The 17,952-nt window shown below is 34.4% G+C and overlaps 1 protein-coding gene, 1 non-coding gene and 1 pseudogene across 2 annotated transcripts; all 3 read right to left on the bottom strand.

Annotated features, from left to right (window-relative positions):
• Positions 1-2,850: 2,850 nt before the first annotated feature.
• Positions 2,851-5,188, bottom strand: LOC104743702 (protein MODIFYING WALL LIGNIN-1-like; annotated as a pseudogene).
• Positions 5,189-5,552: 364 nt separating this feature from the next.
• Positions 5,553-9,786, bottom strand: LOC104741771 (amine oxidase [copper-containing] alpha 2, peroxisomal). Its single transcript, XM_010462684.3, has 5 exons — positions 8,757-9,786; positions 7,801-8,185; positions 7,578-7,691; positions 6,329-6,873; positions 5,553-5,924 (listed from the first exon to the last, which is right to left on the bottom strand). Exons 1-5 carry the CDS (start codon positions 9,536-9,538, stop codon positions 5,717-5,719), a joined length of 2,034 nt encoding a protein of 677 aa, XP_010460986.2. The 5' UTR covers positions 9,539-9,786; the 3' UTR covers positions 5,553-5,716.
• A 5,515-nt stretch (positions 9,787-15,301) lies between these two features.
• Positions 15,302-15,408, bottom strand: LOC147928271 (small nucleolar RNA R71). Its single transcript, XR_015581166.1, has one exon. It is a non-coding gene; the product is annotated as a small nucleolar RNA R71 (small nucleolar RNA).
• Positions 15,409-17,952: the final 2,544 nt, after the last annotated feature.

The raw sequence follows: 17,952 nt of genomic DNA, 5'->3' as shown, positions 1-17,952 counted from the left end.
TCACCAAAATGTAGAGAAAATACATAACATAGACATTACAGAATTGGTTCTTTACTAGATGTTAGTTCTTTAGATGTTGGTGTTCGAGTTTTTATAGATTGAATCCTTAATTTGAGTGAAAATGTCCCTAAAATTTCTGATTAACATCGCTAGCGTTGATGAAGACACTTCTTGGTTATCTGTGTTTAATTAAATATTTGTGGATTTATTATGATCTAGTTGCATTATATAAATTGCGAGGTTGCTTATGGACCAAGAAACCATTACTAACCGTCGATATTTTGTCCACAGTACTACGCTGAGATGGGTTTCTGAAATATTGGCCTAATGATGTCGTTTCGTAAACACAAATAGTGTGCATGGTGTGGAGTGACGTTGCGTTTACGTTTTATAAGTTTTCTGAGAATGACTTAGATTATCAATCTTCATCAACTAGCAACACTGTCACCATCAATCTCTCTCTATCTCACTATCCTTGAACCTTAAAATTTGATAAACCGCAGTTTTTCTTTCACAACGCTACGTGAGGACGTAGCTGTAATGTGTTATAATTATTTTAACTTAAAGTTTGATTATTATTTTTAAAATAACACATTTCCAACAATATTCTTGATCAAATAGCATGTGTTATAATTTTTTTTAACTTAAAATACGAATTAGAATGTTAAATGCAAATAATGGTGTTCGTCTTTGATTATAAAATTACTTCATCTTCATATATTTGAATATTTCTATATTTCTACCTATTTAATATATCCAAAACAAATATAAAGTATATTTTTACCAAAAAATAGGTATCATGTATATAGTGTTCAAGAAAGCGTTAGGCGGTATCTGGGCGGTGACTAGCGCCTAGCGCCTAAAACATCTAGTCGGGGTTTTAAGCGTTTTTAGGCGGTTTAGACGTTTACAATATAAAACATTATATATAAAATTATGTAAAAATATATGTTAGAAGAAATAAATAATAATAAATCATAAACTAAACTTAGAACAAATACATTTATTTAATTTAGATTAATAATATATGAATATTTATAAATATGTATATGAATATAATACTTAAAATTTTAAATATATGCAGTTAAAAATAAAATATATATATTAAAATAATATTATTTGATTTGAGGCGGTCTAAGCGGTCGTCTAGGCGTCATCTTTAAATGATGCAAAAATAATCTGCATCACTTTCTTTTACTTTCTTTCTTTTATTTTTAAAACATATAATCTGCATATATATATATATTTTATTATCATCTAAAACACATATATATATATATATATATTATCACATATGCACAAATATATATATTTTCTTTTATTTTCACATATTTCTTTCTTTTATTTTTAAAATAATCTGCATCACATATTTTTAAAGTGATACAAAAATAATCTGCATCACTTTCTTTTATTTTTAAAAAGAACATATATATATATATATATATATATTATTATCACATAGCCTGCATCACTTTCTTTCTCACATAGCCTCTCGTCTTTTGTAACAATCTCCAATAAGTAAGTTTTTATATTGTACTTTCTTTCCTTTTAAATATATATATTCTTTTTAAAAGAATATTCTTTCTTTAGCTTTAGATTCAAGGAAATCCACTTTTTAAGCCATTCGCGTTTATGAAAAAATAGATTTCCAAAAATATCTTTAAATGATGCAAAAATATATATATATATATATATATATATTTTCTAGAAAAATATGTGATAATAATAAAATATATATATTTTCTATATTAGTATCAGTTTTAAATGATGCAAAAATAATGTGCATCACTTTAAAAATGATTTACATTTTGTCGATGCAAATAATTTGTATTGGTTTATACTAAATCGATGCTAATATTCAAATATTTTCATCGATCATTTTATCAATGTCAATATATATCATTTATTTAAATTGACATCAACATTTATATCATTTTATTTAAATGATGTTAGTATTTATGTCATTTAGTTAAGTTGATTTAAAATTAGTGTCAATTATAAAGAATGATTAGAATAATTGCATCATTTTCGAGTACCAATTCTACTATTAATATCACTTGTATGTAATTGATGTTAATTTGGTGTCAAATTTTTGAAGTGATTTTAATTATTATATCATTGACATTAACCGATTCAAATATTAGAATCAGTTATGTATAACTGAAATAAAAAGTAGTGTCAATTTTCTAAACTGATTTTAATAATTGCATCATTTGCGTTAATCGATTTGGGATATTATTATCATTTGTACATAATTAATGGTAACTTCACGTCAGTTTTCATAAATGATTCTAATAATTATTTCAGTTAAAAAACTAATTCGAATATTATTATTTTTCATATGAATAATTATATTTTAATACCAAAAGAGCTTATTTAATTGATTTATTAAAAATTAAAAGTTAAAAACCAAAAATAATTAATTAAAAAAACCATATATTAAACATAAAATAGAAAATAAATAACGTAAATCAAAGTCCTAAGAAAACATTGTAAAACTAAGTCCACTGGCAACATTGTCCATTCTGTGATCATATATCTCTAGCAGTGTTTCCACCGTTTGAATATCTATTGGCACCATCGTCCATTTCCTGATTAAAATATATATATATATATATATATATATTATATTAAGGACGAGATGTGAAATTTTATTGTTTGTGAAATTAATATATAAGTACTATTTACCTGATTACGATTAGGCAAATTTGGTGTGTTTGTGAAAGGTGGATTTGGTATGTTCTTAAAAGCTGCAGCAAAATTTGTAGCCCATGCTCTTGCCCATGATGATACAAATTGTTTTACATTGATTGTTTTTTACGTTCACAAGTATGTTTTAAAATAGATTTATTAATTCTATAAATATAATTTTATTTAACATCAATTTTTAATTGATGTAAATTTTAAATATTTTTTAAAAGTGATTTTGTCCACACAAAAAACATCAATTATCTAAATGATATAAACATATATTTTATATCAATTTTTGAAAAAATGATATAATCTAATTGAAACTGAATCAATTGTAAATAACTGAAGTAAAATTAGATAATTATAACATCAAATGATCTAATTGATGCTAATCATTTTTATTTGCTTCACTTGAAAATAAGTAATTTAAATTTACTTCATTTAGTTTTGTGATACAAAATAAATGATAAAACATACATGTTTTTTTGTAGTGTGTACTGAAGGCTTGGCTTGAGACGCAAACGCTCCGCGAATAATGACCAGCGTTGTAACGTACAAAATGCTAGACGCTGCGAACACACACCGTCTTTCACAATTTGACAAGGTAACACTCGTGATTTAGTAACCTTTTACCGTATCTCTACTCACTGTTCACAGGGCTGGCTCGATGTTTTTAGTGCCCAAAGCAAATAAAAAAATTATATTCTAATTTTTTTTTTGCAAAAATATAAGTAGTAGTAGTAAAAAAAATTATAGAACAGTTTCTAATTTTATATGCAGTTTCTAGAAAGAAAAAAAAAACTTTCATAAACTTTTTTGTCTGCCTTAAAATTATAAAAACAAATTACTTTTTTTTTCGTTTTTTTTTGACAGTGTTGTTTAAAGGTGTTATTAAAAACTAAAATATAACTAAATAAATTCATTAATTAGATAATTTTAATTACCATTTTAATTCTTTGAAATTTAAAGCCCACATGCAAAATGATGAAAAAGAAAGTCCAACAAAAATAAATTTAACTTCACACTTCACAATTGGATAAGAGAAGTAGCAGCATTGCAGCAGGAAGCAAAAGTTTGAATCTGTGGAATTTTATTGGACCAGATCGTTTAGTAAAAGAAGCTATGGATAATCTTTCTCCTTTTGTATCTTATTCTTATTGTGACAATCCGTCCCGTACACCCCACTAGCCTCACTGCTAGCCGCCCCAACGGACCCTAAGCTGGCCCCAACGGACGGGTTGTCACACTTATATTCCTGCTTGCCTTGTAAACATCTTTCATGAGGACCACACTGTAAACATTCTCTCTGAGGACTCCATTTAAATTTAATGAATGAAAGCTGTTGAATATATATATATATATATATATAATTTTTTGGCGATAACAACATAAAAAAAAAAAAATTAATATGCCCCCCCCCCCCCATATTTTCATCGTTTCACTTGATTGCGTGATGCCCCGGGCATCCATGCTTGCACCAACGCTTATCAACGTAACCGCAACCGCAAAATTGACCCTGCAATTAATTTATGTATTATATAGTTACGTAATTGTAAATTTAATCATGATTATGACACGGCTACAAAACTAGATCACTAGAATGCTAGATATTTCAACATATTTGTTTCTTTGTTGGTAAACTATGATGTAATAAGTATCGTCCTACGCAGGGCCGTCTCTACCCTATGGCAGAGTAGGCAAATGTCATGGGTACATCCTAAATATTAAAAAATTTCTTTAAGCCAGAGGGTCCAATTTTTTCAAAAAAAAATTTATTAAAGATTTTTAGGTTTTTTAAAAATTTGACAGAGGTCCCATATTTGTTTAAGACGGGGCTGGTCCTACGGTCCTACCAAGAAAACAACAGAAGGATTATACAAAGCGGTGTCGTTCCGGTTGTGTCCGTTTTCAAGAAACCTCTACAGACCACAACGTTTCCAACGATCTGAGCAACTGAAAGACAGACCAAAGCAGCGATTCTAACCCGAAAGCATGATTTTCGGGTAAATAACAAGATTCTCCGTCCCATTTCAGATCTTTCCCGTTAGAAAATAACGTCAACCTTTTAGCTAAGTTTTAAACCCGAAGTCATGCTCTTAGAACAGAAAAAGGATGACTTGAGAAAAAAGTCATTTCAGAATTCATTTACCTTAGCCTTCTGAAACTCAGCCGAAAGGCACAGGACGAACGCGGCAAGACCAAAAAAAAAGATGAACATGAAAAAGAGAGAAAAATTGGGTCTCCCATTCCTTGGGTCTTGGTCTTGAACCTCCACTGATTTGTCCTTACAATAAGGCGAGGGACTCAAGGATTAGCCGCAACACGTCATGAACAACTACATTAACCACCGGCGCTAGAGGAGCAGTTGAGTTGGCTTTTCCTTCACTTCAGGAATTGAGGCAGAGAAGAATATGATTGAGTGATATATCCCCCATCCTTGATAAACTATGCATCTTACGTTGACGGTACTACGGTTCTTTCTCATATCCAAAACCATCATTTACTAAAGTATCTCTAATCGCTATAGTTATCTAGCTACCTAGTTTTTTTTTAACAGTTTATTGTCTTAATGTTAAAACTCGATGTAGGTTTAAATTTTCAAAGTTGGCATAATTGACGGTAAACCATAAGAGCTAAAGCAACAGAGTATATATTTACCATTTTATTGTTACTTTTCAAAAAATCTTAAATGTATTTTTCTTTAAGTGAAACACATGTAGGTGGGAGCAAATCTTAATGTCCTCTCCTTTTCATGTACTATAGAAAAAGAATGGAGTTGAAATATATGGGGTCACATAGCTATCAGTTTACTCTAGGCACAAAAATGCCAAGACCAACAACAACATTTTTAAACACACATAAATACTAATTTCGTTCTTTTATTTATTCATATTATCATATGTATATGGATACACCCGAATACATAATTATCTTTGGGAATCTCTTAACAATTCCTCATACATATAAAATCATGAATTGCATTTATTATGTGATGAGCTGGTTCCATTATATGATGAGCTGGTTATTAATTGCTCTTTGGAGTACACTTTGGAACGGTGGTGAGGTTCATAGGTTTAGCCTTGAGGACAGGATTTTGCTCGAAAAAGTTTGTTGGCCTAAGTTCAAAGCCGCCAGACATAGTAGGCATTGTCGGAAAATCTTCTTGGCATGGGACATGGTGGAATCCAACGGTGTACCACATCACTATATCTTTCTTCTCTATTTTCCTATTCCTGTTACATTCATTTGCATAATTTTTAATTAATCCAACAAAAAATAAACATAAAGTACAAATTTTTTACATAAAACTGTTATATTCATAAAAGAATATAATTATTGTTCAAAGCATTTCAGGTGTTTACATTTTTTTTCTGGATTGAATGTACTTGTAGTATAGCTGTTTACATTTTTAATAGAGTACCTTTGGCACCATAAATTTGAGATAAATCTATATGTATTTATACGTTTACTTGCAGTAATCCCTTAAAATTCTTTGTAAAAAAGGTTTATATAATCTTACGTCAATTGTGATTCAGTTATTCAAAGATACGTACCTATACAAAATTCTCATGAAGAAGGAAGCAAACTAATTGCTACGTATGTAAAAAAGAATCAAATAGTAATAGAGGTAAAGTACCTTTTACACCATACAGCTAATGCGTCGTCACCTTGGCTCCGATCAGCATACGAACCACTAGTCCAAACCTCCGATCTGTTATACGGCGTGATCCACACGTTATAGTTGGTGAATGCTGCTCGAATCTGTGGGTAGTCATCTTGGGCAAGAAGTGAGCTTGTAGCCGGCCCAGGAATCAGACGGTATCCAACCTCATTGCCATGCTTAGTTGTTTTAGTAGGGTTAACCACCACCAACTCCTCCGGTTTCAGCCCTAGCTTCACCCGAGCTTCTGTCTCGGTTTTTGCTGTGTTTCTTTTTGTTGTCCAATAGCTTTTTCTCGGTGTGTTAACAGATTTTGGAGTCCTCTTGGTCACAAGTTCAGTACGAACAAATGAATTATCCGTACCATCGATATCAAGATCAAGACGGAATGTCACGTAGTGATCGTGGTTTACTCCAACGGTGTTGTCAGCAACAATTGTCCCGTAGATGTCGTCTTCTTTGATCTCTGATGTGTGAACATATTCCACGGGTTTAACTTCTAAAACACCGGTTAAACCAACCTATGCACATTAAAGTGGTATTTAACATAAAAAAAACAAAATTGGGAATATCGATCACTAGAGAATTTGTATAATATAGCTATATTTTTTTGTTACAAAAAATTAATAACAAATAATACCTACAAGCTATTATAAATTAGTGACCAAATTTTAAGTTAATAGATATTTTAATTGGTTACTTAGTGTAGCTATATAATGACAAATAGTAACACCCATAATTTGTAGTTAAATCTTATTGTTTATTCATGGTAGAGTTGAAATGTGATTTTTTTCTTACATTTAATTGGTGTTTACAGTTAAATATTTATTATTTTATTTTGAATACTGATATAATTTAAATATATATATATAATTTAAAAATATATATATAATTTAAAATACATATATTTTTAAATTTATCACAAATATATATATATATATATATATATATATATATATATATTGTTACTTTTCGGTTTGCAGTCTTTTTTATAGTATTTATGATAAATGTGCTGCTGTCTTTGTATTTACTTTTTGAATTTTCAACTAATGTTTCATAAATAGACCAAAATATTTCTTTTAAATGTAACTATGTAAGCATATTTAATGTACAAAGAGAGTTAGCTGTAGCCGAATATGGAAATTATAAACAACTAAGCTCCTAAAATCAGTATATAAATTAAAATGCATATATAAAGCTGGGAAAAGTTTTTGAAAGACATTACCCCCATTTTGATGGAACCGCTAGGTTTGAACTCGTACTCAATGATGTAGTCGTAGTTTCCCACTGTCGTCACCATCCGGGCCACAAGACTTACATCTGGTCTAACCTCTGTGATCTGCAACAAAATTTTGTGTAAATATATATATTAACTATCAACAAAAAAAAACCTATAAATATGTTATATACGAAGATAGATTTCATGATAAGATATTATAATTTATTACTTTCATGCCGGGTACTTCAGATTCGGTATGTCGCCACATAATATCTCCGGCATATTTCTCGAAAATGCACATAACATTTGATACTTTTGTAGGAGTTCCATCCTGGCCCGCATAGATGCCGTCCATGAAAGCAGCATTTGGGGGACAATCGGTATATGGCTCAAGGGACACGGCAGATTGGCCGCAACCAAATTCACCACAGTCTAGGTAACTGATGAAGTACCAGTCATCATGTGGGTCCATGTAAGGGACGAACATCTCAGACAAATGGCCTTTGTATAGGACTTGCCGGTACTTGTTCACGTCCATGTCGAAAATGGATGCAAGAGAGATGACAAGACCAGCTCGAACGTTGAAGGACATGTGAAACTCCCAATTTGCCCATCTATTCACAATCACATCAAAATATCAGTTGAAAAAAAATTATGTGCAATTTTTAAATTCAGAATTTTTACCGGAATTTTCAAAATTTTGCCAGATTTACAATTAGCAGATTTTTACAATAAACTTGAACCAGATTAGTGATTGAGGTCACCGGATTTACCCTATCGACTGCAAATGCATGTTAGATCTGAAAACATTGGGTTTTATCGTATTGTACAATACCACATACTCCATAATAGTATAAATTCTTTAGTTTTATATCTAACTTGAACTTAAATCTGCATAAAATGTATTTAACAAATGTATTCTGTCGTCTGATATTTCATTTTAAATTCAAAAAAGAAATTCTTCAAATCTAACTATGACCAACAACAACTAATTGCAATTATCTCGAAATCAGAAAATTTGAGCAGAAAAAAAAAAAGAACTGTCCTATTTTCACAGTTACCGACATAAAAAATTTCTTTTCATATTTAGTTGAATTATTGTTTGGCGAAATTGATTTATAAGATGTATGTGGCATAGTTGCTCTTATTTTGTTATTTTAACTCACAACTGGTACCATTTTTTACCTCACGACATGTCCATCGATCTTAAACCCGGGACCGTCCGGCTGAAAAACGACGGCGTCTCGAAGTGAAGGGCCAAACGGCGGCTTGAGATTGGAGATACGGTACTCTCTCCCGTTAGGCTTCGGCATAGGACCTGTGAACCTGTCCTTGAACTCCGCTACTTTCATCTTGTCAAGGTCAACGATTATTGTCATTCCTTCAATTGGTCTAAGATACGTGTTCACCGATCCGTTTAGATAAAATGGAATCGTTCTTATAAACCTCTTCGTCTGCGCCTCACCGAACCATCCCATCGTTGAGGATGTGACCACTACTTCCGACAAGTTCAAGCCGCGTTTCATTATCGAGTCACAAAACGGCTTAAACTTGAGAACAAGCGCGGTGGCTGCATGCTGCTCATCAAGAGTGAGCATAGGGTTACCATTTCCTACGTGGATCTTGTCTGAGACAATGGCTCGAGTGGAAAAGTCAACAACCATCTCTCGGTTCTTGCCCTTATCTCGGGCGATGACAAACGCTTGACGTGGTGGTAGTTTGACGTTGTGGTCTGGTGATGAGTGCCATGACAAGACTAGGGACTTGTCTGGCTCGTTGAGACCCACGTATTGGAAAGTGAACTTATGGTTATGACCAATAGGGTACGACTTGTTGACGATAGTACGCACGAGGTTGAGTTCAGTCTCGGTCAAGGGGTCGAAGGGGTGAGGCGGCGGAATGAAGCTCGAGGATGATATTACGAAAACGGAAGAAAATATCAAGATGGTGAAGTGAAGTTGAGCCATTGCTTTGTAATTTGATTGTCTTGGTTATGTATAGTGTATACTATATATAGCCAAAATTTTCCTTCTCTTTTGCGCTTGAACACATAAGGAAAAAGGGTTTTGCGGTCCTCAACATTAAGTTGTTTCAGAAAATATATGGATAAGTATTTTATTTTGACCTTGTGTCCATCGATCTTGAACCCTAGAGTTAGAACCACACATGAAAGGAAATATTAGAGTTATATATATTTCCAATTAGTAGAAAATTTGTTGTGCACACAAATTAATAGGGATTATATACACAAAATTTACAATGTCATTTTTTTTCTTGACAGTACATTAGTAATGCAAACTACAAACAGAAAGAAAGTGTTGTCTTAATTAAAGTTCGGATTTTCTCAGGTGGTTGGCTGATCCTAAAGGGGGGAAAAATGTACTTTTCATACTTCAGTTTAACAAATGTAAATTTCTCTTTTATTCATAAAACTTCAAATTATTCTTCTTCTTTTTAACTTTTGAAAGACACATTGTAAACGTTTTTGGTCCTAGTCATAAATTTTCTCGTACTTATCAAGAGAGCATAATTTATTTTGAACTTATTTGTGTGGTTAAAGAAAAGAGAAGGAGATGCTTTAGTTAAATGTTGGATCTTGAAATTTTTGGTTAAAGAAGAGAGATTTTTTGGTTACAGGAGAACGTATATTGTTTTACAATTCATGTGAGTTATATAGAAGAGCTTGTGGTGATACAAATCTATAAGAATTTTGTTGTGTACATTGCTTGCTACACATGTGGTTCCTAGCATACAAAGTACATATGGTACAAAAACTTGTCGCTGGCTTTTTCTTCATCTTTTCTTCTTCTTCTACGTCCGTGACCATGTGTTAACTCACAAAACTTGTGGCTGGCTTTTGATTCCTCTTGTCTTATTCTTCTTGTATTCTTCTTCTTCTTCTCTTCTTATTCTACGTTTGTGACCAATTGATTACCAATTGATCTTTTCAAACACCAAAGTTTTCTTTTATAGTTAAAAAAAACTTGTTTTACATTTGTTTAAAAAGATCAGTATATTTTTTTTTTACCTTCGGTAAACATGACCTAATAGAGGACCAACTGTCGTATGTTCGCCGCATGCTTTTACCTGTTACACCCGCCAAAACCCAAACATCATCCAAACATCAACCTCATACAAAAACTCCAACTCAAACTGTTAACAATTAAACATAACACTGCACAGAACCAACAAATTCATAGCATAATACAGACATACAACTTCGAACTCATAACATAAAACAGAACTGAAAGAGACAACATAGAAGCAGACAACATAAACATAAACTGAAACTCAAACTAACTTGACAACTTGTCACTAATTAGCCTATTATTTAAAGCAATCTCCATTTTTGTAAGCGGATCTGTTTTAGCAAGGAGACGGTCAAGCATTTTATGCATTTTTTGCTTCTCTTTCAAACTAAATTCCTTTTGCCTTATCTCCCACATGCTCTGAAACTCATCAGCGAAGCACCTTCTTCTTCCACAGTCTTTGGCCTGCTCACAGCCCTTTTACCTTTGGCCTTTGCTGCCTTAAAACCTAAAGGACGACCTTCTTCTTCCACATTTTTTGGAACTGAGGTTGATGACTGTGAGGGATGATCATCAAACTTTCTTCTCTTTGAAGCTCCAATAACTTTCGTAGTATAAGCTCCACACCATTTTTGATCATGGCGAAGCTCCCTCCAAGCATGCTCAAGGGTGAACTTCACCTTGTAATCATTGAAGAATATCTCGTAAGCTAATTTAATCACATCATCCTCATCCTGGCCACTGGATTTCTCTTTTGTTACAGCCTCATAGCTTCCAACAAACTTGCAGACCATCTCGTTGATCTTTTGCCACCTTTGTTTGCAGTGCTTGGGCTCTCTTTTCTCGAAACCAGCAAGCTTAGTACTTGCACCATAATAAAATGCAATACGAGACCAAAAAGTATTATGTATTTGTTCATTTGAAATAATTGTGTATGTTTATGGTTTGTATTTAAAGGAGAAGGAAGAGCAAAACCTAGTGACTAGCACTCAATGGTGCAATTGGAGTTTATGGTTAAAGGTCACATAACTAGCAATCAATGGGCCTAATAAGTTTTTACCTAATGACACAAGACCAACCATTTATCATAGAGTACAACCATTTATCACATAGCAAAACCATTTAACACAAAGCAGAAGTAATGGTGCACTAAATAATGATTTGACAATTAGCTACATAGAGTACATAATTAAATAAGAAAACGATTCAAAGCTCTCCTTAGGTAGGCATTCAATAAGCTACGGAGACTATTTCCAATTGGTGTGTTAAATGAGATTAACATTGACAAAAGAGATTACAGAGGATACCTTGCTTTTACTGTCATTGCATTCAGATCAAATTGTGCTCGTCACACCCAATACGTCACGGAAAATCTTAAGCTTAAGTAGCAAAGAAAGTTAAAATGTTGGTTCAGATCTCACTCACATCACCACTGAACATATTCAAAAAAACTAGTCAAGTCAGAGAATAAAACTGACCAAGCAGTTAGAGCTGTACTAGGAAAGATAGACACTAATGAAACAAGGAAGAACATCACCGGAAGCCAAGGAGGTCGTAGGAACTGCAACTGATCGCCAAGAAGCCTTAGTCGAGTTACCTACGTATTAGAACTTGTGTTAAGCATCAATCCTTAGAAAAAAAAAACATCATTGTATGCTACTTCAGATCCATGATATTTTCATGTTCAATGTTAAGCATAAGAAGAGTTATACACTTTTGATTACGTATATACAGAGAATTGTAACTTTGGATTAGGATAATGGCTTATCTCTTGCTTCTTTTGAATTGTTCCCGTGGCATCCGGACAAATGGTTTCTATTGTATTTTCCTAAGTTTGTTCAAATTTCTCCTCCAATCGAGAAAACAAATCCAAGCATCAAACAAGGTACATGTAATGTATACAAAAATTGTATTTTGCTTAAACGAAATAATTAAAATTTACATTTATTTGATTATGATAAGATTCAGCAGGTGGATCCATATTTTGCAGCTGACCAACTGATGTATGATCCAGATCCTCAGAATGAGTCTAGTCTAGATGTAACATGTCTGGTTTCACTGATCTTGGAGAGTAGCAGATTCTTCAGAGTTCCCATGATGATTTACATCAGAAGAAGCTTCATAATCCGCAGCAACTTGTTGCATTTCTTCTCCATCATTTCTACCACGAGGTTCTTCAGATTCTTGATCAGTTCTATCAGATGGTTGAGGTTCGTCAAAAATCATAGCTTATCTTTATCTCATCAGCTAAGTTCTCAGAAAGTTCTTTTAACTCCTGAAAAAATATTACAAACATTATGTTCAATATTTTCACCATTTTTATAAATCCACTATTTGTTTGTTACTTACTTGGATTTGATAAAACTCCTAACAAGTGAAGGTCTGAGCTCATCTCAGGGCTCAGAAAGCAAAGATTTTCAGGCCTAGGAGCTGTTGTTGTTGTTGCTGTTGGAACGAGCACATCGGTTCTGGAACCAGTTGTAGACATTTTGCTCAACAATCTGGCCGTGTTGGCTCAGATCTTCGGTTATGTCTTTGATCTACTGCTTGCTTGGTGTTCATGTGCCTTGATCGAATATACTCTCAAGAATCTGAAGCTGAACGGGCGTAGGAGTCCACCTATGTCTAGTGATATATCATGGTTTTTACGGTTTTTAACCATGATATAAGTGTGCTTTTTGAGTCTTTTCATTTGTTTTCTAGGTTGTTTTAGAGTCTTTATAGGTTTTTTAGGATTTTGGCACGGATGGAGCGGAATGAAGCAATTTGGACCATTCTGGAGCATTAATCCGGAGAAAACGAACTTGGAGTCGAATCAAAGTGATGGTGTCGATCGACACCTCTTCAGCATCGATCGACACCCAGTCCAATCCGACCAGAGAACCAAGTTTTGGAAGTTTTACAATTTTTCTCGAAGTTTTCCACAATTGCAACATAAGCCCCTGGACGTGTTTTAGGATGTATATATTTTATTTTTGGGTTTTAGAAACCCTTAAGTTTTATTCTAGCAAGTTATTTTCGAAGCAGCTTTTTGAGACAAAGATATTGAGAGCTTTTGGGAGAGAGATCTGAACTCCTTTGAGAGAAGAATTCCTGAACTCCTTTTTACTTTTAATATCTATTGCATGTTATTCAGAATTATGATTTGTTTTTCATCAAATATGTCTGAGTAGTTTGCTTGTTAGGTTCAGGGTTTTTCACAGGGATTTTATGATTTAGTAGATCTGTTTATTTAGGATTCATTAACTTTCTAGATCTTCATCATAGGTTGTTCTTCATATTATTCTTGATGATCACCTAGAATTAATAACCTAGGAAAATAAATTGATATGAGAATATAATTGATTTTCCTGATAAAACCTTTTGCTGAGCAAAATTACTCCTTGCAAAGAGATTTGATTTAGTAATTTTGTGAACAATCTAAACCTGTTTTTAAAGCTGATTTTTAACCTAGAATTTTACAAAGAGATTTGGACTTTCTGGTTTTAAATTTAGATAATATTTGTAGTGAGAACTGATTTATTTTACAAAGGAGTTTAGAGTTCTAGATCTGGTTTTTAAGTGCTTGAATCCTAATTTATTGATTGATTTAATATTCCATAATTTCCTGAGAAATTCCCTAGGCCTAGCTTTTTGATCCTCTGAATTTACAACACTTTTATTTAATATTTTGCATTGCTTTTCTTAATTTTTAATTCAACTTAATATGTTTAGCGTAATAACAAAACTCTATAATTTATTGTGTAGACTTGAGTCCTTGTGGAATTCGACCCCTAAGTACTATAGTGATCTCTTAATTTGAGAGAGTAGCTCTAGGGTTTAATTTGAGCATATCAAATTTTGGCGCCGTTGTCGGGGACTCTTTGATCTACCATTAGATTTGAGTTTTAAATTTCGTCTAAATATTTTCTTTTTATTTTCTACTAACACGTTTTTGTTTTTCTTCTCTTGGGTGTTTCAGTACATGCCTAATAAACCTAACACAAGGAGCAACAAGACTGGTCCTACAGTGAAGCTTTCAAACCAAGAGTTGGGAAAACTTGATCGTGAGAACAGAAAAGCAGCCAAAGCCCTAAAGATGGTTAACACAATCATTTTGATTCATGATGAGGACGGTGCTTTGAGGGATCAAGATGGTCACTTACGCAATGAGCATAGCCAAAAGCTTGATGCAGAAGGCAACATGATTGCTGAAATCGTTGTCGGAGACAAACAAACCGATGGTGTCGATCAACGCCAACATGGTGTCGATCGACACCCACCTCCAGCAGACGTACGTGGAGCTGCCAACCATGTCCAGAACCCGGTTCAAAGACAGGATCCTGGGATCTGATCAGGACTATTGCAGACTTCAACAGAGCTGATTTGATGTATGAAAACCGCTATGCAATTGTTCCACCTCCTTTCCTGCGAAATGACTTTGAGCTGAAGCCTGCTTACTTCCAGCTAGTTGGACAGAGACCCTTCTCTAACCTGCCAAATGAGAAAGCTCTGGATCATATTGAGCACTTTGAAGATCTAGTGACCATCATCAAAGCCAATGGTGTGACTGAAGATTACATCAACTGCAAGCTCTTCCCATATTCACTTGCAGGAGAAGCATCTCAATGGCTAAAACAGTTGCCAGCTGGATCTTTGACATCTTGGCAACAAATCAAATTGGCTTTCCTCAATTACTTTTATGACGATGCAATGTCAGATGAGCTGAGAGTCAAGCTGTCCTCCTTCAAACAAAGACCTAATGAAGCTTTCAAGGCAGATTGGGTGAGATTCAAGGCATATCAGAGAGATTGTCCACACCATGGCTTTTCAAGAGTGCAACTGCTGAGTATCTTTTTCAGAGGAATTGACTGGGAATATCAGTTAGCCTTGGATGCTGCAAGCCATGGAAACTTCAAGACAAGATATCCTGATGAAGCTGAAAATTTAATTGAGAATCTAGCCTCCAGTAACAGTACTAAGAGAGCTGATGCTGAAAGAAAGAGATTACATGGAGGATTTGATGCAAGCTAGCTAGCTTCAGTCAATGCTAAGCTTGATTCAGTTCACAATCTCCTCGTTGGTAAGAAATCAATTCACTTTGCTGCTGAAGTTGAATCATTTGAACCACAACCTGAGACAGGGAATGAAGAAGCAGCTGTCAACTTTGTCTATGGAAATCAAGGGCAGAGATTCGGTAATTAACAAAGGAACAAGCCTTACAGTGGGAACTCTTCAGGGTACACTCCTAACCCAGATTGTCAGAAGCAAAACAACAGCTATACAAGAACCTATGAGAACTCATCCTATCAGTCTCCACCTCCTAAGACTTCTTCTGAGAATAAAATAGAAGCTATGCTAGAGCAACTTTTGCAAGGTCAAGAGCAGTTAACTGTGACATTCAATGGAAAGATTGATAATGTCTACACAGAGCTTACTGGAAGGATTGATGCATTGAGTATTCATGTTAAGAAGCTGGAGAATCAGGTTGCGCAGAATGCTAGGTCTGTGAAGAGACAAGAGGGTTTTCTTCCTGGAAGAACTAAGTCAAACCCCAAGCATGCTTGCAATGCCATATCAGTGAGGGATGAAGAAGTTGATGAAATTGCTTCTGCAGAACTGGGAGAGCAATCGGCAAATTTCTCGGCTTCAGATGGTGGTGTCGACACCATCTGGGTGTCGGTCGACACTCATCTCAGACAGAACCTGAAGTTACAATATCTCCGGTTCCAGCAGCTGTTGAGAGGGTGTACAAGCCTAAGATCCATTTTCCTAAGCCAAGAAGGTCCAAGAAGGTCCAAGAAGGAGATGGAGGAAGCTGGATGCAAGACCATGATGGATAAGGTAATGATTGAGATGCCTTTGATTGATGCAGTAAATCTTTCACCACCACTTAAGCGCTATGTGAAGAGAATTGTATCAAATGGTTTGAGCCCTGAGGAAGGAGCATTGATTACCAAGGATGTCAGTGTAATTCTTTTGAACTAGCCTCCACAGAAAAAGAAAGAGAGGAAGCAAGAGGTGGTTGTCTCTAAGAAAGTGAGTGCAATGATTCAGTGTAGGACTACCGAGAAATTACCATATCCTGGGAGCTTTGTACTTGATTGCATTATCTTTGCAGAACGGTTTGCTCACTCACTTTGTGATCTAGGCTCTAGTATTAACTTGATGCCACATTCTGTTGCTGTAAAACTTGGGATGACAGAATTCAAGCCAACTCAGATTTCTCTTATCTTAGCTGATAGATCCAAAAGAATTCCTGAAGGTGTTTTAGAGGATGTTCCAATTAAGATTGGAAATTTCATGATTTCCACTGACTTTGTTGTGCTGAAGTATGACAAAGAGCCTAGTGATCCTCTCATCTTAGAAAGATCTTTCTTGGCTACAGCTGGTGCCATTATAGATGTGAAGAAGGGACACATAACATTGAATGTGGAAGGTTTGAGTCTGAACTTTGAGATGGATAAGCTAAGGAGAGCTCCTACTATTGATGGGCAGACATTTTCTGCGGAGATTGCTTCTAATGATGATCCGATAATAGAGATTCATGAAGACATTATTGCTGGGTATGTCAAGAAGTTAGGTATTGTTGAGAAGATAAATTGCAGAGAAGAAACACGAGTTGCAGGTTTAGTGAAGATCGACGCTTCATTAGCATCGATCGAAACCCCTCCACGACCGAGCCCACACTTGACCAGATCTGAGAGCTCGCAGGACATTCTATATGCTTCAAGTCTGAAAACTGTTCCCAAACAGAAAGCCCCCCCACTCCACAATCCAGAGTCCCCAAGTAAGGCAAATGTATGCATCTTCTTTACCCAAACTCCCTCCTATCATCAACAAGACCTTCAAAGATACAAAAACTGTTTTGCAATTAACCAAGCCACGAGATTATCGTAGAGTGCTTGTTTCTTCTGTTGATGATTTTGCAGGACATACAAGAAGACCCGTCCCTATATCTCGCCCTAGTCATGTTCCTCATGTCCTTGGTAGACCTCACTCTTCTACTGCTTAGACACCCCTTTGGATGAAGAGGACATTTTCTCAGAGGCATTCACTGCCACGTTCTGATCCGCCAGACGCCTGAGTTTCAACCAAGTCAAGCTAATGACTTAAAATAAGCGCTCGGTGGGAGGCAACCCACTGGTAGGAACTACTTATCTTTCAATTTTTCTTTTAGGACTACTAACTTATTGATATTTGGTTTTGAGTTTTATTGTTTCATCAGAAAAAAAAAAAAAAAAAAACATTGATCTTGTGACCTATAGATGACATCATAGGGTCTGCATATAGACCTCCCAATCTCCCTCCTGTTAACAACCAATAGACAAATGAAGCAGAGTTGTTCAAGTTAAACTAAATAAAAATTGAAA

Source organism: Camelina sativa, chromosome 14 (genome assembly GCF_030686135.1).
Source record: "Camelina sativa cultivar CO46 ecotype springtype chromosome 14, ASM3068613v1".
In the NCBI taxonomy this organism is placed as follows: Eukaryota; Viridiplantae; Streptophyta; class Magnoliopsida; order Brassicales; family Brassicaceae; genus Camelina; species Camelina sativa.
This window is presented reverse-complemented; position numbering and strand designations above follow the sequence as displayed.